We start from the raw sequence: 23,939 nt of genomic DNA on the forward strand, positions 1-23,939 counted from the left end.
CCCCCACCCTTGAGATATCTACGCTCCTCTAATTCTGCCCCCTTGAGCATCCCTGATTATAATTGCTCCACCATTGGTGGCCGTGCCTTCTGCTGCCTAGGCCCTAAGCTCTGGAATTCCCTGCCTAAACCTCTCCGCCTCGCTACCTCTCCCTCCTCCTTTAAGACGCTCCTGAAAACCTACCTCTTTGACCAAGCTTTTGGTCACCTGCCCTAATTTCTCCTTATGTGGCTCGGTGTCAAATTTTTTGCCTTATAATGCTCCTGTGCAGCGCCTTGGGACGTTTTACTACATTAAAGGCGCTATAGAAATACAAGTTGTTGTTGTTAAATTTCCAGGCTGTATTCAAATTCTCAAACTGCCAGGGTGGGATTTTGAACTCACATTTTCTGAATTGCTGGTCTGGTGACATAACCATTGCACTCGATTTGGACTTTATTTTGGGGGTTCCTTTGTCAACAAACATACCAGTTGAAACTGCTTTCCGATAACACTTTGTCACTCTGATAGGAACAAGAGCAGGAGTAGGCCACTCAGCCCTTCAAGTCTGCTCCGCCATTCAATTAGATCATGGCCGATCTGGACTTCAACTCCATTTACCCTTAGCTCCATATCCCTTGATACAAAAATCTATCGGTCTCAGTCTTGCGTGCTCCAATTGTCCCAGCACCCACAACCTTCTGAAGGAGAGAGTTCCAGATTTGTGTGGAAAAAGGGCTTCCTGATTTCGCTCTGAGCTCGAATGGCCTGGCTCTAATTTTAAGATGACGTCGCCTCATTCTTGATTCCATCACCAGAGAAAGCAGTTCCTCTGTATCTACTCTCTCAAATCCTTTTAACATTTTAAACACCTCAGTCAGATCACCCCTCAACCTTCTAAACTCGAGGGAATACAAGCCATGTTTATGCAACTTGTCCTCATAGGGGCATGATGGCATCTCCAGTAGAGGGGACACAAACTCCAGCCCCACCTTGTCTACGCCGCAGGACAACCCCAGATTTGCCACGGGGAGGGTAGAAGATGAAGTAACTTAAGAAGTAGTGGCTAAGTGATGCTAAACTTGGGATTAGAGCGAGACAGACTGATATAAACTAGCTCCGTCCAGGAGTGACCTGAACCCAACCCATGGGTCCTTCGGTCACCCTTGGTCCTGGAGATCTTCATCACACATCTGTCATCCTTTCTATCACTTCAGTTCTGCTTACTATGGCTTTTGCTTGCTGGCACTAGACTTGAGACCTAATTTTTGAGCCAGATGTTTGGCATTACAGACATGAAGAATGTGCAGGGTGTGACTTCAAACACCCCTAAAATATCCTGGAAGCTGGAAGGAAATTGAACATATAATTAATCTGTCAGAATGTGGCTTTTCAAATATTTGAAATGGTGGGCCTTTCTAGCAAAGTGTGTGAGATTTTTTGTGAAGGTGTAACAACAGACTAACCAGAGAGATCAGTGCATGGGAGAAGACACCCATTTCACGCTGATAGAGTTGGAGATTGTAGCCCTTGTTTAGAATGACGTTTGAGCTGCCTGTCAATACTGGTTTATGTATGATGGTGCTTAGGGTGCCTGACCCCTGACCCTAGGTTAAATGGCCACCTGGTCTGAAGGCGGTTGATGGAGTGCCTCAGGTGTGGGGCACTCCTCCCCCCTCCACCCACCCAATTGATGCCATTCTTCAATACAATTAACCTGAAGTTCTGAAACCCATTGGCAGCAGGAGCCCACATTTTGATATGTCTGACAAATTACAGTCAGATCTCCAATTCAGTCAGGAGGAATCATGGCTGTCTGTCCTTCATTTGGTGTGTCATCCGAAAGGCGGAGCCTCCGACAGCGCAGCACCCCCTCAGTAGGGTACTGAAGGGCCAGCCTAGATTTTGTGCTCACGTCTCTGGAATGCAACTTGAACTCACAGCCTTCCGATTCAAGAGGTGAGAGTGCTACCACTGAGCCATGGCTGACACTTGAGTAGCTGGTGAATAGGATTGCTCCCTGGGGATACGTGACGTATTTGAATCCTCCTGTTAATAGTGCCAGTTACAGTTAGATTATTTGTTGAGTGGTTACTTAGGTTTCCTTTCAATTAACAAATAAAGTGTTGTCATTTCCTATCTGGCGGCATCTTCTGTGTCTAGACACATTTGTGAAGTTTTTTTAAAATTTGTTTTTATGGGATGTGGGTGTCGCTGGCCCATCCCTTGAGAAGGTGGTGGTGAGCCGCCTTCTTGAACCGCTGCAGTCCGTGTGGTGAAGGTGCTCCCACAGTGCTGTTAGGGAGGGAGTTCCAGGATTTTGACCCAGCGACGATGAAGGATCGGCCATATATTTCCAAGTCAGGATGGTGTGTGACTTGGAGGGGAACTTGGAGGTGGTGGTGTTCCCATACGCCTGCTGCCCTTGTCCTTCTAGGTGAAGAGGTTGCGGGCTTGGGAGGTGCTGCTGTTGCTGAGTTATGGCATTGTGGCATGTGTTTTGGAATTGCTGAATTGGTGACCGCCTCAAGACATGTGAGCACGCACACACACACACTCAAACACACAGTCACACACAAACACACATACACTCAACCACACACGTACACTCAAACACAGTCACACAAACATGCGCACACTCAAAACACAAACACACACAAACACATGCATACACTCAAACACACACGTACACTCAAACACAAACACTCAAACACACACGTACACTCAACCACAGACGTACACTCAAACACAAACACACTCAAACACACACGCACACACAAACACACACAAACACACAAACACACACAAACACACGCACACACAAACACACGCGCACACAAACACACGTGCACACAAACACGCACACACACAAACACGCACACACAAACACACGCGCACACAAACACGCGCGCACACAAACACGCACACACACACACGCACACACAAACACACGCACGCTCACACGCACACACACACAAACACACGCACACACAAACACACGCACACACAAACACGCACACACAAACACACGCACACACACGCACACACAAACACACACGCACACACATACACACACACGCACACACGCACACACAAACACACACAGTCACACAAATATGCGCACACTCAAAACACAAACACACACTCAAACACAAACACGTGCACACTCAAACACACACGCACACACAAACACACTCAAACACACAGACGCACACACAAAGACACAGACAAACACACACACATGCACACACAAACACGTGCACACACAACAATTCTTAACGTTGGGTGAAGAAAAGTAGAGAATTGGACAAATTTGGCTGCAGTTATGCCGTAGAGCTATGTGACCCTTTCCAGAATGTCAGTTTAGACCTTAACATTTCCCTGGCACTTAATTTACTATTGGATTGAAAAGCGTGTTACTTTTTGCGGCTTGTGGCTCCCACCACACAAACGAGCTTTCCACAGCAGAATGAGAAGATCACTTTCTGTGTCTGGTGCCAACATTTAATTTTGATACGAGCGTAAAGCCAGCTGTTTTGTGTTTCGCATCTTTGTGCCCTGCCAATTATTTTCCCTCCAAACCAAATACATCGTTTCTAATACGTGCTCAACTTGGCACCACCATTTTGTGTGTGCCTGTGCGCTCGGGAGGGTGGGTCATAGTTTGGTACTTTTGGGTCAACGTCAACAACAACTTGCATTTATATAGCGCCCTTGAAGTAGTAATATGTCCCAAGGCACTTCACAGGAGCGTAATTAGACAAGAATTGACGCCGAGCCGAAGAAGGAGACATTAGAACTGGTGAGCAAAAGATTGGTCAAAGAGGTAGGTTTTAAGGAGCTTCGTAAAGAAGAGAGAGAGGTAGAGAGCTGGAGAGACTTAGGGAGGGAATTCCACAGCTTAGGGCCTAGATGGCTTTAGTCACGGCTAGGGTTGCAAAATTCCAGGAATTTTTAAAAGAGGAAACTTTCCATGGGAATTTTTGGGAATTTAGAGTTTTTTTACACACCGATGGTTTTTGTCTCTGACCCTTATATTATCTTTGTCAACAAAATAGACACACTGTTCCATACAAATAAAAACAGGCTTTCAAAACTTTATTTAGGTTATAATTTTGAACTTTATTGAACCCCCACAAAAAAGACCCATCTAAAATAAAATAAAAAGAGCGTCAGCTTATTTAGCCTGTATTTTGTCCCTTTGAGTCTTCTACTCGTGAGTCTTCTACTCATCATTGCTCCTCCTGATTCTCTGACTCTGACGTGTCCATTTCCTCCTCTGTGTCACTGTCTAGCTGTGTGGTGGACACTTCTGTATCTGGCTCAATAAGTTGTAGGTTCGCCCAGATAGCCACCAGTTTCTCCACTCTCGTTAGTCAGCCGGTTGTGCACCTTTGTATGCGTATTCCCAAAAAGTGACCAGTTTCGTTCAGAGGCCGCTGATGAAGGTGGGATTTGGAGTATCACCGATGCAATGGGTGACAGTGCCTCAGATGCACAAAGTCCCTTCCACCAGGAATGTGCACTGATATGCTTGCATGATTCCCATATCCCGTCCCCATTCCAAAGACCTTGCTTGGTAGAGAACTTTGCCAGACTTCCCAGAACTTTGCCCACGTCCACATTGAGGTGGCGTGAGAGGGTAGAAATCGCACTGAGCGCTGTTGATCTGTTCTCCAGAAAGTATTGGTCTCCCAACATGCTTTGGGTCCAGCATGTATGCTGCAGCATGAATCGGCTTGACACAAAATTATTGACGCGTCTGTATGAATTGAACAATTGCCTTCTCCTCTGCTTTGAGCAGCAGGGATGTGGGTAGGACAATGCTGATTTGTTCTTTTAAATCAGCAAAAAGCCTGAGAACATCTGACAAGACAGCGTCATCTCCTTCAATCTGAGCAATTGCAGATGCTACTGGTGAGAGTAATTTAAGGCTGCTAACCACTCTCTCCCAAAACACATCATCCAGCAGTATTTTCTTGATGGTGGTTTCCATATCCCCAGACTGGGATATTGCCATTTCTTGCAGTGACTCCTTACCCTCCAGAAGGCTGTTGTACATTATGACAACGCCACCCCATCTAGTGTTGCTGGGCAGCTTCAGTGTGGTGTTCTTGTTCTTTGTCGTTTGCTTGGAGTTGTAGGTTGCTGCAACTACCTGTTTTACCCTGACATACTTAACAACTTGCTTGGCTCTCTTGTACAGTGTTTCCATGGTTCTCAAACCCATGATGTCCTTGAGGAGCAGGTTGAGCCCATGAGCTGCGCACCCAATAGACGTAATATGAGGGTAGGCCTCCTCCACTTGAGCCCAAGCAGCCTTCATATTCGCAGCATTGTCAGTAACTACTGCAAAGACCTTTTGTGATCCAAGATCGTTGATGACCGCTTTCAGCTCATCAGCAATGTATGTGCCTGTGTGTCTGTTGTCCTTTGTGTCTGTGCTCTTGAAGAACACTGGGAGAGGAGTGGAGACGATGTAGTTTATGATGCCCTCCCCTCGTACATTTGACCACCCATCTGAGATAACTGCAACACAGTCTGCCATCTCTATCGTTTCTTTGAGCTTTCCTTGGACTCTGTTATACTCAACCTCCAGCAAATAAGTAGACAAAGCATGTCTGGTGGGAGGACAGTATGCAGGGCGAATAACATTGAAAAATCTCTTCCAGTACACATTGGCTGTGAGCATGAGGGGTGAGCCTGTCGCATATACAGCTCGAGCAAGGCACTCATCTGCATTCTTCTGGCTATGGTTATCCATTGTATCAAAGAACCTTCCAAGTGGGCCAGGAGTTGCTGATGATAAGGAGCCTGATGCTGAATGTAAACCATCATCTTCTTGAATGGAAGCAGAGGAACTCTGGGCTGACTGCTGTGAACTTTGAGTGAAGTTGTTGCATTTGGATAAATGCTGCTACATCTTTGTGGCATTCTTTACATATGGCTTTGTACAGTGTTTGCACATGTACACAGTCTTTCCATCTTTAATGCCTGGGGTAAAATGCTTCCACACATCCGACGGTAAACGTGGCATTGTTCTATGCAGAGAAATAAAGGGCATTCGTCTCTGTGTCGAACTGCGGTCGATCAGCACGATTGCAACAGGGTGAGTAAATTTTTCCTGATGCTCCATGCAATGGAAGCATGACCTGTGCACGCACGATGCTACATCACCAATAGAGAGAGCTAATCGCTCATCCACTCATCCAACCAGTCAGGACACATTTGTTCACAGTCACACACAAAACTTGTAATTATTAAAACAAGCCAAGAAGATAAACATACATTGATTAAGAAATTCCTTAATAATTAAGATGCCATCTCTGTTAGTAATTTTAAGAGAGGACCTGTGAAAAAAAATGAAAGAAATACAAAAAAAACCCAAAAACAATATTATGCTAGCATGTGCTTTTTTGGGCAAAATTCCCAAGCTAAACTTCCTGTGGAAAATTTCCAGAAATTTACCGGAAACTTTCCACCCCTTCGCAACCCTAGTCACAGCCACCAGTAGTGAGGTGAAGGAAGTGGGGGATTGACATTCCATTTGTTCCCCCTCTTTGCTCTTTGTTAAATTTGGCTATACAATTTACTTTTAACAAGTGTCTTTTGGGAGTTTTTCTCTCACTGTGCTTTTTAAAAAAATATACATTGGGCCTGTGAGAAAGGGAAATGGTGGAGCTGGGTCTGTTAATGGCAACTACCCCACCCTACCATTACGTTAACAAGCCTGAAGCAAGAGCAGAGATCAGAGGGCTGATTTTAACTTTCAGGAGGGGGCAGAAACCTTGCGGCCCGTTATACATCCCGCCGGATTTTACTTGCCTTTGAAGTCGCAGGGCTTTCCTTTGAGATGTTCAGCTACGTTGGGGCCTGTCCATGTTAGGGCAGATCGCACGCGGCCTTCCGAAGGAATGGGTTTGATGGGCCAAATAGCCTTCCACTCATTCCATGCTTTCTGGTGTCCTGAAGTCAGCCATCCTGCCGCTGACTCCATCTCACACAGAGGGAGGAAACTCTCTCTTCAAACTGTTGTCGACGCAAAGCCTCCCAGTGACTTGTGGGACTAGGGAGAATAGCTTGGTACTGCTGCAAATAGCGCTGGGGTGGCTATCTCAAATCATTTGGGCCTGTGTTTTCAAAAAAGGAAATTTTATGTGTATTTCTCACTTCACCACTGTTCGTTGCTCTTCACACATGGGGTCCCTTCCTTATCCGATAGAGAAGGCCATTGACCAGAAACTTAATTGGACCAGCCACATAACTACTGTGGCAACAAGAGCAGGTCAGAGGCTGAGTATTCTGTGGTCAGTGTCTCCCCTCCTGACTCCCCAAAGCCTTTCCACCATCTACAAGGCACAAGTAAGTGGTGAGATGGAATACTCTCCACTTGCCTGGATGAGTGCAGCGCCAACAACACTCAAGAAGCTCGACACCATCCAGGACAAAGCAGCCCGCTTAATCGGCACCCCATCCACCACCTTAAACATTCACTCCCTCCACCACCGGCGCACCGTGGCTGCAGTGTGTACCATCTACAAGATGCACTGCAGCAACTTTCCAAGGATTCTCGGGCAACACCTCCCAAACCCGCGACCTCTTCCACCTAGAAGGACAAGGGCAGCAGGCGCATGGGAACACCATCAACTCCAAGTTCCCCTCCAAGTCACACACCACCCTGACTTAGAAGTATATCGCTGATCCTTCATCATCGCTGGGTCAAAATCCTGGAACTCCCTACCTAACAGCACTATGGGAGTACCTTCACCACATGGACTGCAGCAGTTCAAGGAGGTGGCTCACCACCACCTTCTCAAGGGCAATAAGGGATGGGCAATAAATGCTGGCCTTGCCAGCGACGCCCACATCCCATAAAATGAATTAAAAAAAAACATGGCCTCCATCATTGGCTTTTGAGACAGATGGACTGACCACTTACTCAGTGACGATCCTCTTTAACTGCTAATTACTTGGCAGTTCAGACTTTGGGCAAACCACTAAAGATTTGACCAGACTTACCGAACAATTTTAACTGGGAGCCACTGGCCGATGTTTGCAAATGATGCTCAGCGTCCAGTTATCTTTATCCCATGTGTGACCCCCAAATATTTTAAAGGGGCATCATGGTGGGCATGAAAAAACGTGTTTGGCAAAATCTTTTCCTTGTTTTGGAGGCACATGATGCACTGACATAAACCGTACTGAGACACGCGATTGCACGTCTCTTGTGTACGTGGTCAATCTCAATATGAGGAAAATGGTTCTGGGCTATTCTGGTTATATTTGTCTCTTTCCTTGCCGCTCTCTGAAAAAAACCATAAGGGTCTTGAAATTATGCTGTGGAAAGGTTAGTGCAGGAGTACAATGTCCATCTGTAGAGGAACAGGAGCAGGCCATTCAGGCCTTGGAGCCTCGCCAGTCGTTTTATTAAACGTGGCAGTCCTTTCTGTCTTTTTGATCCCAGTTTCCCGGCTTTTGTTCATATTCTTTAATACCCCTCTCTCCAAAGTATTACTTCAGTTGATTCTGCAATCTATGGCCTTCTGAGATGCTGAGTTCCACATCCTCACAGCCCTTTGTGTGAAGACATGTTTTTTCTGGACTTACATTTAACTGGTTTAGCTTGAGTTCTAAGATTATGTTCCCTTGTTTTGTATGACTCGGAGATGGAAACTTTACCACTGAGCCAGAGCCCCATTCCTCTACTGACAGAAAGAGTCATTCCCTAATAACCCTGCCAATTCCCTTCATTATTTTAAAACACTTCAGTTAGATCACCCCATAGCCTCCTCAAAGGAAAAAGAATGACTTGCATTTCTATAGCGCCTTTCACAACCTCAGGATGTCCCAAAGCACTTTACAGCCCATGAAGTACTTTTTTGAAGAGTAGTCACTGTTGCAAAGAACGAAACGCGGCAGCCAATCTGCGCACAGCAAGCTCCCACAAACAGCAATGTGATAATGACCAGATAATCTGCTTTATTAATGTTGGTTGAGGGATAAATATTGTCCGGGACATTGGGGAGATCTCCCCTGCTCTTCTTTGAAATAGTGCCGTGGGATCTTTTACGTCCACCCGAGAGGGCAGATGGGGCCTTGGTTTAACATCTCATCTGAAAGATGGCACCTCCGACAGTGCAGCTCTCCCTCAGCGCCGCACTGGGAGTGTTGGCCTGGATTATGTGCTCAAGCCTCATAAGCTGTCCTCACCACCTTAAGGAAGTGTAGTCACAAGTTTAGCTAGTCCCTATATATGAAAACAGGTGTTAAAATAGTAAAAAATAAGGGGGGAGAAATTCAGTATCGCCCCATTTGGGGCGCAATTATCGGCCGGGCGCAAAGTTTAGTGCCTGGCACTAATTATCGCCTCCGACTGCAAACTTGGCTTTTATCGCCCCTGGAGGTGATTGGAGCGCTAAATCAGGTGCTGCACACCTGTCTTAAGGCGCAAAGGCCGAGGAGCGAGGCACTACCTCAGAGCGCTGGCGAAGCTCATGTTATGTCAGTCAGCAATGGAACACTGACACACTGGCGCCGGCCAGTTCTTAAAGGGGAGGGTAGATCTTGCTCTCAATCCACATCCTGCTCATTGCAGCCTTGAATCTCGGCCTGGAGAGATCTGCACATCAAATCTGTTGGAAAGAACAATGGAGAGGCCCAGGGAAAGAGCTCAGAGTGCAGCCCCCACAGTCTCTTCTAAATCGATGCAAAGAAGATCAAATCAGAAAGAACCTGCAAAGTACTGCTCAGTACCCAAAACTCCTCAACACAGCTTTGAATATCTCCTGCAGTCTCTCTCTCTCAGAATGCGTGGTGCAAAAATGTCGCCGACAAAAAATAGCGCTCCCCCAGTACCTTCCCGACTGCAAAACGCTCCCCTCAACCTGTCGTTGCTAGCGGCAGGTGGTAAGACAGGGGGCGCCACTCAATATCCGGTCCGGGACGCTACCGGGGCATTGCACTCTCGACTGATGTCACGATCTGCCAGCGCAGGAGATCGTGGCGGTAGTGTTTAGCGCCGCCGCAAAATGTCTAGTTAATTTCATGAGTGGCGCAAACATTGCCGCACCCGGGCGCTAGTTGCTTTGCGCCCCATTAGTGCCCTCTTAAGGCGCTAGCGGGAGGCGCAAACCAACCAAATTTTTCCCCCAAGGAGTTTAATATGAATTCGTTAAGCATTTGAACACTAATAATCTTCAAGGCCAAATAGTTCGGCCAAGTAGGTTACTATGAAGACAGTGCCTCTTTTTAAGGCGCAGTATATGTTGGCCACCCAGCCAGGCTCATTTTTACAAGGTCACATCATCAACTCCAGTCAGAACGAGTGTAAAAATAGAAGCCCACACCAGGTTGGAGCGGAGAGGAGAGCTGAAGACAACCCTGCCTTGGTTACATTTTAGTTTCCCTCTCAACGGTTCCGCCAAACTGGAACAACGAACTGCGTTCTGCGGAACTGAATACCAGGAGACAGCGTTCTTTCTGTTGCCCGAACTGCTCAACTTAATAACCGCCAGAAAACATAATCAGCTCCACACAATGATTCCTCTCACTTACCTCCACGTCAAGTTGAAGGTATTTTAAACAAATTCAGTGTAATGTAAGCAGAGCCCTGCTGTAGAGGCTAGCCACCATGACATGTTTATTTACTGACCCGTATAATTAGTGTTTAGAATTTGTGCTCTCTGTTGACAGCAACTAACATTTTTGGAGACCTCAGGAATGTTTTGAAAGAAAATCTCAATCACTGTGGAACTGTAATATGTTGAACCTATTGGAAAAGCTCCTGAGATAGATCTTAGAGAACCAAAGCCCGATTTTAACCCGCAGCAGGAATCGGGCAGGCAGGGGCCGGGAGACAAGTGCCAAACCCCCCTACGTATGAGGAGAGATTGGGTCGATTGGGCTTATACTCGCTGGAGTTTGGAAGAATGAGAGGGGATCTCATTGAAACTTATAAAATTCTAACAGGACTGGACAGACTGGATGCAGGAAGGATGTTCCCGATGGTCAGGGAATCCAGAACCAGGGGTCACAGTCTAAGGATAAGGGGTAAGCCATTTAGGACTGAGATGAGGAGGAATTTCTTCACCCAGAGAGTGGTGAACTCGTGGAATTCTCTACCACAGAAGGCAGTAGAGGCCAATTCATTAAATATATTCAAGAAGGAGTTGGATATATTTCTTAAGGCTAAAGGGATCAAGGGGTATGGGGAGAAAGCAGGGACACGGTACTGAATTTGGATGATCAGCCATGATCGCATTGAATGGCAGAGCAGGCTCGAGGGGCCAAATGGCCTACTCCTGCTCCTATCTTCTATGTTTCTATGTTTCTAGGACCACGGCAGCCTGAGGCTAGGCCGAATTTAACTCCCGGGGCCACATCTGCATGCTGCCTATTCTGTTAGCTCCTCCAGCTCTACAACCCTCTGAGATATCTGCGATCCTCCAATTCTGGCCCCTTGTGCATCCCCGATTTCCTTCGCCCCACCATTGATGGCAGTACCTTCAGCCGTCTAGGCCTCAAGCTCTGGAATTCCCTCCCTAAACCTCTCTACCTCTCCACCTCTCTCTCCCCCTTTAAAACGTGGGCCCAAGCATCACATTTCCCCCACCACTGCCGCCGGGAATCTGCCTCTCCCTCTAGCAGGGAAGTTGGCCAATGACAGTGGGGCGACAGGGCCCCAAGAACCCGGTTGATTTTCTCCCTTACTGCCATTGCCACTGCCAACCCTTGGGATTACCAGAAGAAGAGTGACAGTAGACCATGGCCAGAGGAGGCAAGTCCGCCGTTTCAAATGTTGGATGGCGAGGGGGTCTCCTAGTGCCCATCACTCCCTCTCTTCAGCCCCTAACCTTGTTCAGACTCTCCTGGCCCCCTTAAATCTTCCTCCTCCTCACATCCCTCGGCAGTAGCGACATGCTCCCTTTGTGGCCACGAGCTCGGCATCCATAATTAAGAAGTCCAAGAAAAACGGGACAGGATCACTGTGGGGCTGAGATGGCAGGTGCAAGTCTTGCCCCTTCTCCGATGGTAAACCCACCCCCCCTCCGGGGGAAGAATCAGCCCTATCACAGTGCTGCCTACAGGGCCAACAGGTACTGCAGTTAACTGGTCACACTCTTATAATGGGTTTTACCATAGTCGGAGTGTGACTTATTAGGGTAGAAATTAGCAACACGTATGTTACCTAAAAAAATATAGTCCCCCATATTCCTAATACTTCATGACTCTAAATAAGAACATAAGACGTAGGAGCAGGAGTAGGTCATTTGGCCCCTCGAGCCTGCTCCACCATTCAATAAGATCATGGCTGATCTGATCTTGGCCTCAACTCCACTTCCCTGCCCGCTCCCCATAACCCTTGACTCCCTTATCGTTCAAAAATCTGTCTATCTCCACCTTAAATATATTCAATGACTCCGCCTCCACAGCTCTCTGGGGAAGAGAATCCCAAAGATTCACGACCCTCTGAGAGAAGAAATTCCTCCTCATTTCCGATTTAAATGGGTGCCCCCTTATTCTGAAACTATGCCCCCTAGTTCTAGATTCCCCCACGAGGGGAAACATCCTCTCTGCATCTACCCTGTCAAACCCCTTCAGAATCTTATATGTTTCAATAGGATCACTTCTCATTCTTCTAAACTCCAATGAGTATCGGCCCAACCTGCTCAACCTTTCCTCATAAGAGAACCCCTTCATCTCAGGAATCAACCTCGTGAACCTAAATACTCTCATACAAAGGAACATTCTCACTTGCATTTGAGCATTATCCCAGCCACATGAATGATGATTACTTAAAGGTCTGGAGGTGTGTTGTGCACATCAATAAAAGCCCAAAGATCAGTTGAACGCCATTGAACTGGGGCTTGCTTTTTAATGTGAAGTTAAGGATTTGAAGAAACATGCAATCCTTAAACATGATCTCGTCCCTTCAGACACAGAGGGAAATGGTCTATGTTTAATTACAATTAAAATTAAGTTCAACGGTTACAGAACATTGTGGGGGTGGGGGGAGGGGCGGTGAAATTCCTCTTTTAACAAAAGACAAGAAAATGCCCATTATTCTCTGTAATTAAGAACCCGCTAACAATGAACTCATGGTCCCAGAAACCCCAGGAGTCACCAGTTCCTGCAATTTGTTTTTTGTTAAGTATGGAGGAAGAGAGACATTTCCTGCTTTTCATCGAAAGAAGACCTTCTTGTGATTCAAACCTGATCTGCCAGCTACAGGCTAAGGGTCTAAGGGATGACAGCCAGGAGGCGAGGCTCGAGAACTCGGGCGATTTGCCTCCTTACTGCCAACCCCAGGGGCCACCAGAAGAGGAGTGATAATAGACCGTGGCCAGAGGTAGCAAGTCCACCATTTCAAATGTTGGATGGAGGGGCGTCTACTGGTGCCCGTCGCTCCCTCTCTTCAGCCCCCGTACCTCGTCCAGATCCTTTGGTTCTTTGTAGTCGGACAATTCTTACAGTCAGAAAATGGGACCCATCACTGTGACCATGAAGGTTGTCTCCTGGTTGCAATTCCCCACATTGCTGTTGTTTGGCATTGGGGCCTGTTTTCGATATCACTGGAACATGGCCCAGGAAGTGGAATGGTAGGGTGCAATTGAGAGCAACAGTGTCTGCAATGGCTCCATTTAATTTGGAAAATGGCAGATATCGTCAGTCATGAGGCAGTTGCACAGCGACCATTCCTGCTGGCTTTCCTTCACTCTCTTGGAAGAGCCTGGTCACCTCTCTTAACTGCACGGCTAAGATCCAGAACTTTGCCTAATGGGGCAATCCCACATCTTGGCGGTCTGAAACACGATAGGTTGGAACACCAGTGCCCTGTGTCGGCATGCCAGCTTCGAGAACATTTCTTTACAAAAGAACTCTATAGCCTAGAAATGACTGATATTAGCAGGGGGAAAGCTTAATGCATTGGTCAGACATTCCTTTGTCTGCAATTTAAATCATGTGTTAGCCCATTTATTTTAACTGGTTAAAATAGCAGAAAGAAGATTTTATATGAATACACCAGGGGTAATTTTCTGAGTCTGCGGGCATTGTTGATAGCCTCGTCCTCTGGAAGTGCTAATCAGAAACTCGGGTACACCATGCCCACAATTTCCTGACCATACAGTGCAGACCTGAATATCTGATATATGCTCCTGGTGGATGAATCGCCCCACTGGGACCACAAACTCTTAAAACGAACCCATTGAGCATGTAATACCGCAACCAGTAATCTCAAGCTTTTAAGTTTAAATCTGGCCAAGTGTAAAATTGGGAATATTTTAGTAACCTTGTTGGAGAATTTCAAATGATTCTGGACCACTAACGGATCCAGCTGTCAATGACTGATCCAGTTGTCAATGATGGTGGATCCAGCTGTTAATGATGGTGGATCCAGCTGTCAATTATGGTGGATCCAGCTGTCAATGATGATGGATCCAGCTGTCAATGATGATGAATCCAGCTGTCAATAATGATGAATCCAGCTGTCAATAATGATGAATCCAGCTGTCAATAATGATGAATCCAGCTGTTAATGATGGTGGATCCAGCTGTCAATGATGATGGATCCAGCAGTTAATGATGGTGGATCCAGCTGTTAATGATGGTGGATCCAGCTGTTAATGATGATGGATCCAGCTGTCAATGTTGATGGATCCAGCTGTCAATGACTGATCCAGCTGTTAATGATGGTGGATCCAGTTGTTAATGATGATGAGTCCAGCTGTCAATGACTGATCCAGCTGTCAATGATGATGGATCCAGCTGTCAATGACTGGTCCAGCTGTTAATGATGGTGGATCCAGCTGTTAATGATGGTGGATCCAGCTGTCAATGATGGTGGATCCAGCTGTCAATGATGGTGGATCCAGCTGTCAATGATGGTGGATCCAGCTGTCAATGATGGTGGATCCAGCTGTCAATGTTGATGGATCCAGCTGTCAATGACTGATCCAGCTGTTGATGATGAATGCAGCTGTCAATGATGATGGATCCAGCTGTTAATGATGGTGGATCCAGTTGTCAATGATGATGAGTCCAGCTGTCAATGACTGATCCAGCTGTGAATGATGATGGATCCAGCTGTCAATGATGGTGAATCCAGTTGTCAATGATGATGAGTCCAGCTGTCAATGACTGATCCAGTTGTCAATGATGATGGATCCAGCTGTCGATGAATGATCCAGCTGTCAATGATGATGGATCCAGCTGTCAATGATGGTGAATCCAGTTGTCAATGACTGATCCAGCTGTCAATGATGATGAATCCAGCTGTCAATGACTCATCCAACTTTCAATGATGATGGATCCAGCTGTCAATGATGGTGAATCCAGTTGTCAATGTTGATGAATCCAGCTGTCAATGACTCATCCAGCTTTCAATGATGATGGATCCAGCTGTCAATGATGGTGGATCCAGCTGCCAATGTTGGAACATTGCATCCAGCTGTTAATTGATAAATCCAGCTGACATCCATGCCTCTAAATATGTCAAAGGAACTTTGTCATCTGGTAATGGACATGGATAAATTTCTGATAGGGAGCAAGATTATGGGGACAGTTATAGATCGAGATCATCAAAGGCTCTATGGGTCACAATAGTTTCTTTGTTACTGGGGTGCGAGGGGTAGACTTTGAAAAGTGGGAGGCCAGGGTTGAATGTTGGAGATGTCAACATGGATGAGTGTTTTGCTTGATAGCGATTAAGGAGTATTTATGCACAACTGTTCCTCAGAAGATTCGATGGCGGGGTAGTGCTCACAATAGAGCGGCTTGTACGTGGCCTGTAAAAGGAACAGGCTTTATGGATCAGACAGCTTATTCTTTTCATGTTTTCTTATGTTCTTTAACAACTCACCAGGCTAAAAGACAATGAACAATGTAATGCACTAATGATTGAAAAAGGAAATAATGAAATAAAGATAATCTTAAAGCAATAAGATGAAAACTGCTTTAGAACGTGATTTTTTAGGAACAGCAAAAGCCTATTGGGTTCATAAGCCAGTTGTTTTATTGATAAATCTCCACCCCTCTCACCCACTTTCTCAACATATTCCTTAACCCTTTCTATCTCATAGGAGCATAGGAACCAGGAGTATTCAGCCCCTCAAGACTGGCCTGCCATTCAGTTAGATTATGGCTGACCTCCAGAAATGCATCTAATTATCTCCTGAATCCATTCATACTGTCCATCCCCTGCTAACTCACTCCATCAATCGTTTACCCTTCGAGTCCAGATGTTCTGCTTACTTCTCTTCTTGCTGGTAATGCAGCAGAAAATTATGTTGGAGTGGAGTCTCAGGATTGGCTTAAGTAACTACACAAACCCACTGAGAGATTGTCCAAACAAGGGAACAACACGATTGTGACTGTACTCATCTTTGCACCTTGTAGCCAGCACACAGACATGTCTATCGCTGTGAACCTTGAAGAATGTGATTCTGTAATGAACAACAATTTGTATTTATTTAGCGCCTTTAACATAGTGAAACGTCCTGAGGCGGTTCACAGGAGCGACTATCAAACAAAATTTGACACCGAGCCACATAAGGAGATATTAGAGCAAATGACCAAAAGCTTGGTCAAAGAGGCGGGTTTTAAGGAGCATTTTAAAGAAGGAAAGAGCAGTGGAGAGGCAGAGAGGGGGAGAGGTGCAGAGGGGGAGAGGTGGAGGTGGAGAGGCGGGAAAGTGGAGAGGTGGAGAGACAGAGACGGAGAGGGGAGAGGCAGAGATGTGGAGAGGGAGAGGCAGAGCGGGAGAGGCGGAGAGGTTCCTTCAGCTCCCTCGCACTCTGGAATTTGCTTCCTAGACTGCTCCACTTTGCTAAATCTCCCCATACCTTCAGAACCCTCCTCCCCATACCTTCAGAAACCTCCTCCTTTAAGGAGCATTTTAAAGAAGGGGAGAGAGGCGGAGAGGTTTGGGGAGGCAATTCCAGAGCTTAGGGCCTAGGCAGCTGAAGGCACGGCCGCCAATAGTGGAGCGATTAAAATCAGGGATGCTCAAGAGGCCAGAATTGGAGGTGTGTAAATACCTCGGAGGGTTGTAGGGCTGGAGGCGATTTCAGAGATAGGCAGGGGCGAGGCCATGTACGGATTTGAAAACAAGGATGAGAATTTTAAAATTGAGGCGTTGCCGGACCGGGAGCCAGTGTTGGTCAGCGAGCACAGGGGGTGATGGGTGAACGGGACTTGGTGCGAGTTAGGACACGGGCAGCAGAGTTTTGGATGAGCTCAAGTTTACTGAGGGTGGAATGTGGGAGGCCGGCCAGGAACGGTTGGGTTGAAAGGTAAATGAGAATAAGATGAAAAGTTGTGAGCTCGTATTTCTTGAAAGGATGTAAAAGGCTCTGGACGATCTCCAGGGGTTTTTTAGTGGAATGATTTATGATCCGCGGAACGATACCTGAGACTCTGTACCTTTTTGAAAATTTCTTTTGAAGAATTGGGTCAGGAATTTCGATGGGGTTTGGAGTGTTCCCCGGGAGGATCCGTTGTAACCCGTGCCGCCCTTTCATTGCAGATATCCCAGCTGATGTCCGAGAACTGCCGGGAGGGGTTGACCGAGGCTGTTCTGAACCGCTACAATGCCGACAAACCATCGGTGTACAGCTTCCCGAGCTCCCAGAGCACCTACGTGTCGAGTGTGGCCTCAAGTGGGACCTCAGCCGCGGCCTCATTCTTTGCCAGGTAAGGCTCTGCTCTCAGTGATGGTGGTTGCGTTTAAGTAGAAAAAAGGCTTTGAAGAGGAGCTGGAACCCGCCTGTAACGCACGCACGGAGGTATCTGACATGGATCAGTCATTCATGAAAGAAAGACTTATGAAATAGTACTGAGCAGCCTGCGGGTGGCGCTGTCCAGGGAGAGTATAAATACTCGGGCACGGGCCCAGCTTGTGCAGGACATTCTTAACAGGAACTAATGAAGGACACAGCTAGACCTCCATGTTGTAAAACAGTTGATTAAAGCTTTGTTTAACGCTTAGACCAAGTGCCTGGTAGTTTTCTTACGTCAGTATTCATACAGGAATGCGAGAGATGTTTACTCTAGGAAGCACGTCTACCAAAAAATACAAATTGAATCGGTTGGTAAGTGAAGTGCCCAGTTGTGGTACTGAGTCATACTGACCGGCGAAGTCCCAGGTTCAAGCCCCAATCTTTGATGAGTTAGGTCATCTACAGTTGGCCTCAGCACCCTTGAGAGAGGAAGGGGAAAAGCCAACCCGGTCACTGCCGCTGGAAAGACTGCGTCCTCGGAGTTCAGGCGAGGACAGGGTTGGGCACAGCTGTAATTCCCTCCTGGTTAAATAGTCTGTCAACACCCACTGTCTGGACTCAGAAACATGAAGAATGACCATTGGGCATGATATTCCGGGGTGGTTTGGTACCCTGGGATTGTACGGCAGCATAAATGTCCCCCTTAGCTAGCAAAATTATGTTTGCAACGAGGTCAATTTCAATCTTAGACAATTCTGGACTGATTTGGGATACAGAACCAGTCCAGGAATGTGTAGAGATTCAGAAACAATCACTAGCTCGACCCCAGTAAAGTATTAAATCAGAGAGAGTACGCTGAGACCTTACATAACTGCATTCTATTAATGTGTAAAATACCACTGATATAATGCAGACCAGAATGACTGTTCCTGTGATATTTAAGTGAGAAACTAGCTGCTGTGGTAGCCATTCTTTGTATGAAACCTGAAAAAATTGACCATTGCCAGCACCGAGAGAGAAGGCAAGAGGTCATTCCTGCTAGGTCCTGCTGTTGTACTCTCTGTTTTTATTGAATGCCATATCTCTGTGGATGTGCTCCTGTCCCTGTGCTTTGCATGTTTGTGTAAGTATAGAACAAGAGAGAGGATGGACATGCTCATCGATGCGAATGAGCTGGTTCTCCAATATCTGGATGTACAGCTTGTTTCCAAGATGGCAGGATTGATGGTTTCTCCATGAACCTATTTTTGCCGCTAAAATGTAGTGGAACCCCCTTGATAAAACCGCAGAGATCTGAGAATAAGGCTGTAGGTTGGATGCAAGCCATATCAACCCGTTAGTGAAGATATCACGGCCCTTTCAGGCCAACCCACCCCACCTCCCCCTCCATCCTATAAGAACATAAGGAAGTCCAGAGTAAGAAAAGGCCTACAGCCCATCAAACCTGCTCCGTTTCTGATTATTCTACCACGGCCTTCCCTCCCACTACCTACCAGTCCCCTACTTTAGGGAACACAAAGTTTGTTCTCCTATCTCCCCATAACAAAAAGAGTTTAATAGTATTATTTATATCTCTAGCACCTTCAGTCCTCCCACTTCACCTTGAAACTTCCAGCGGGACACGATATTGAAGGAGGTTGTAAACCAGTGACTAAAATCACTTTAGTTTAAAAATGGGGTAGTTTTAATGCATAAAAAAATGTCAAATTCTGTTAAACTTGTACTCCCTAAGCTCTAGGGCGATTCACACTGATGCCCCTACAGGCAATGGTGAATAGTGGCATTTTTTAAGCGTCCAAACTGTGTACAAACAGGAGATTCTTTTTTCGGAGATGTCTGGGGCTCCTCCCAATCAGCTTTGATTTTGACACTTCAATTTGGTGCATTCTTCAGCATTATAGAGCACACTTTTATCTTATACTTACACCACTGCGTTGGTGTCTATGCTACTTCATTATAATACGCCTTACAATTTGAACAGCCAAAACGTGCTCCTCTGATGACTCTGGGATTTTATCAGGTGAACAGTTTGCCTCCTTTGTTTCCCCAGTAAACTACTCTTATCGCTGACCCCATTACCCTTTTCTATTCTTACATTGAACATAACTATGTTGTGGTCACTATCTCTCAATTGTTCTCCTACTCCTCCGTCAGTCATTTGCCCCAGTTCAATTCACAGAACTAAATAAAGCCATGCTTCTTTCCTTGTTGGACTGGAAACATACTGATCTCGGATGCAGTCTTGGATTCTCATCTTTGTTTTCAAATCTCTCCATGGCCTCGCCCCTCCCTATCTCTGTAATCTCCTCCAGCACTGCAACCCCCCCCCCCCCCCCGAGATATCTGCGCTCCTCCAATTCTGCCCTCTTGAGTATCCCTGATTATAATCGCTCCACCATTGGTGGCCCTGCCTTCAGTTGCCTGGACCCTAAGCTCTGGAATTCCCTGCCTAAGCCTCTCCGCCTCTTTCCTCTTTTCAATTCAATTCAAATCGCTTTATTGGCATGATGACAAGTTACATCTTATGTTGCCAAAGCATCAAAAAACATTCATGTTTGTTCACAAAAATACAGATCTATCCATACAGTGTATAAACAGATATATCCCTGAGTGTATAAATATAATTTCATATAATTTATATATACTCTTTTCTTATATTTAGTGGTTGTCCCTCTGTTTATGGCAAGCTGTAACATAGTGTGCCGCTAGTGTTACACAATTTCTCTCTTCCCCTTGTAGGTATGGGAGACACTCCTTAAAACCTACCTCTTTGACCAAGCTTTTGGTCACCTGCGCTAATATTTCCTTATGTGGCTCGGTGTCAAATTTTGACTTATAACACTCCTGTGAAACGCCTTGGGATGTTTTACTATGTTAAAGGCGCTAAGTAAATTCAAGTTGTTATTGTTGTTGGATGCATTTGAAAAAACATTTCTCACATTTACCAGATGCATTTTCTTTGATCTAGTCCACCTTGGGATAGTTAAAATCACCCAATATTATTGCCCTGTGTCAGCAGTGGATCAGTAGGTAGCATCCTCACCTACCAAGTCAGGAGGTTGTGGGTTCAAGTCCCACACCATGAGGCTTGAGCACAAGTGCAGTGCTGAGGGAGTGCAGCACTGTCGGTGGTGCCGTCTTTCGGATGAGACGTTAAACCGAGGCCCCGTCTGCTCTCTCAGGTGGACGTATTTCGAAGAAGAGCAGGGGAGTTCTCCCCGGTGTCCTGGGCCAATATTAATCTCTCAACCAACATAACAAAAACAGATTATCTGGTCATTATCACATTGCTGTTTGTGGGAGCTTGCGGTGTGCAAATTGGCTGCCGCGTTTCCTACATTACAGCAGTGACTACACTTCAAAAATAAAGTACTTCATTGGCTGTAAAGCGCTTTGGGACGTCCAGTGGTTGTGAAAGGTGCTATAGAAATGCAAGTCTTTCTTTGTTCTTATATATCTGTCTGCAGCTCTCCCCTTCTATTGCCGCTCCACTGTTTGGTGGCCTCTGATTCACAGCAGGAGTTGTATCACTTCCCTTCCTGTTTCTTAACCCTGCACATGTGGATTCTGTCTTAACACAAGCCTCTCAGATATCCTTACATTCTGGCATTGTGACGGAATCTGTCACTAACACTGCCGCCCACCTTTCTTCCCTCCCGATCTCTACTAGAAAATGCTATAACCAGGAATATTCAGTTCAGTGTCCTGTCAAAACCTAAGCCGCATCACCGTTGTAGCGACTATATCATATTCCTCCATAATTGTTGATGTTCCTAACCTATTTTCTCCATAGTCCAGACCGGCCCTCTGTCTCCTCCCCTGTACCGGTTGGCACCCAGTCTCCCCAGTGTCCAGGCTGACTTCCCACCCCCCCACCACACCCCCGTCTCACCTGTTTTCCGCCCCCTGCCCCCCAACCACCGTCGAACCCCGTCCCTCACCGTCTTCCTCCCTCCCCCCCAGGCACTGTTGGCAATCTGCACTGCCTCAGTCCAGGCTGGCATCCTGTCCCCCTCCAACCCTCTTCTCCCCCATACTGACCATGCTGGCTCTCTTCCAACGCCCCCCCTCCCCCCCCCGAACACGCCATGTCTGCTGCGGTGGATGCTGACACTCTATCCCCCAACCCTCCCGGCCCCCAGGGCCCCGTTGCCGTGGTACCGAAAGCTGGAGAGGCTGAGCTCCATTCTCTAGGTGGCAAATCCCGACCAGAGTACGGAGCCGCGTTCAAACACTTGCAGCCTGCAGCAGCCGGGCTCAGGCAGGAGCTGCAGGAAGGGAGCGGGAGGCCGCCCTCTGCTGAACACTCTCTGATCAGCAGAAATTAATGGTGCTTACCCTCCACCGTACCCCCTGCCATCAGAGTGTAGTCTTGGCTTCCAGCTGAAATTGTTTTATTGAATATTTTTACAGAGACCTGGTGTAACATTAACAGTGACTGTTTAGATCTGGTAAGATGCCAGAAGGAAACTTGATGCACATTGTAAGCTTTGCCAATCGAATATTCCAGCGAATGTGTTTTTATCCACTCCTATCCTTACTGTTTCTCCTCAAGTCTTAACCCTTCTGTCCTGTTTCATTTGGTACATAACCTTTGTTGGAATTTGGTCTTAATGCAAAGAGCAGGAATGGGCCCAGTATGATGTGTATGATATATAATATAACCCCTCTCTTTGGCTATTGCCATTGGCTTCCTTCCTCCCACCCCTAAATGTCCTCCTTTTCCCTGCTCGCTGCCTATCTCCTGCTTTGTCAAGGGCCCTGAGGCTTTTGATTTGTGACTAGCCCTATGCAGATTAGTTGTCGTTGGGACGTGTTTGCCTTTGGGGAAGGTGAGGAGCTTTCCTGTTTTTCGTTGCCATGGGGATTGCAGTTCCCCCTGTTCATTTTGAGAGCGGTAAAGATATTCAGATCGCTCCTAGTAATTGACTAGGTGTGAGGTGCTGAGTGGCCATCACGATACTATGGCTGCCACCTGATGTTTTATGTTGATATATACACACTGTATCGACAGGACAGGTTGATTCAGGGTTAGCTTCTACTCGGTTGGAGGCCGTAAATCAGTGCAGCCCACGAGCAAGTGTCCGTATAGGCTGCAGCCCTGAAAAGGAATCGGGACTGTCTGCTGAAAGCGGGATCACATTACCTGCTGAGCAGTGACACCGCAAAGTGTTACTTCGAGTGACAGCTCCCTGTAAATCAGCAGCGCTCAAGCTCTTTAAAAGATCTGTCACAGAGGCAACTTGGATTTCAGGCCGTGCAGAGGCTGTTCAGACAGTACCGGAGAGTTTCATTGGGTGCTCGCTGACTGACAGACCTAAAACACACTAAAGCCCAACCGCATGAAAGTCGAGGACATGCTGTTCCTCCATTTCCCCTTTTATTTTCTCCCCAATCGTTGCTAATGGTTTTTCCTTCCTTCCCCCACCCTTACTGGTTTTCTCCCTTACCTCCTGTCCCCTGAAGCCATACAGTGACTACACTTCAACGTTTCATTGTACGTGAAGCACTTTAGGAGGTCCTGAGAGGCTCTGCACTAATTTGACAGGCATATGCCACCACTTTTAATTCCTTTCTTTCATTTCCTGGGCTATGTTGTGCATTTAACCATTAAATCCAGATGTTTCCCTGAATGTCCCAGTGAGCTTACCCATTGAGTAGCAAGACCATACAGACCAAGAAGGTCCAAAGCTCAAGCCTTTTTTCTATTCGTTCACTGGATGTGGGCATCGCTGGCAAGGCTAGCATCTATTGCCCATCCCTAATTGCCCTTGAGTGGCTTGCTAGGCCATCTCAGAGGGGCAGTTAAGAGTCAACCACATTGCTGTGGGTCTGGAGTCACATACCGGCCAGACCAGGTAAGGACGGCAGATTCCTTCCCTAAAGGACATTAGTGAACCAGATGGGATTTTATGACAATCCGGTAGTTTCATGGTCACCATTACTGATACTGGTTTTTTATTCCAGATTTATTTAATTAACTGTATTTAAATTCCCCAGCTGCCGTGGTGGGATTTGAACTCTTAGTCTCACCGGATTATTAGTGCAGGCCTCTGGATTACTAGCACAGTAACATTACCACTATGCTACCATTCCCTTAACGTTGCTTGCCTTGCTTCACAAGAGAAGATGGAACCAACAGTAACAACAACAACTTGCCTCTAACATTGAAAAACATCTCAAGGCACTTCACAGGAGCGTAATATCAGACATAAATTGGACACCGAGACACATAAGGAGATA

General features: G+C 46.6%; 1 protein-coding gene across 1 annotated transcript in view; it reads left to right on the forward strand.

Annotated features, from left to right (window-relative positions):
- kif26ba (kinesin family member 26Ba) overlaps positions 1 to 23,939 on the forward strand; it is an 891,296-nt gene that overhangs the window by 201,935 nt on the left and 665,422 nt on the right. Inside the window, exon 4 of the mRNA XM_085979789.1 lies at positions 17,504 to 17,670. Within this exon, the coding sequence (XP_085835915.1) occupies positions 17,504 to 17,670 (167 nt within the window). The remainder of the gene's footprint in view (positions 1 to 17,503; positions 17,671 to 23,939) is intronic.

The sequence above is a fragment of the Somniosus microcephalus genome, chromosome 3 (genome assembly GCF_052327205.1).
Source record: "Somniosus microcephalus isolate GS21.2 chromosome 3, FLI_Smic_1.0, whole genome shotgun sequence".
NCBI classification, from domain to species: Eukaryota; Metazoa; Chordata; class Chondrichthyes; order Squaliformes; family Somniosidae; genus Somniosus; species Somniosus microcephalus.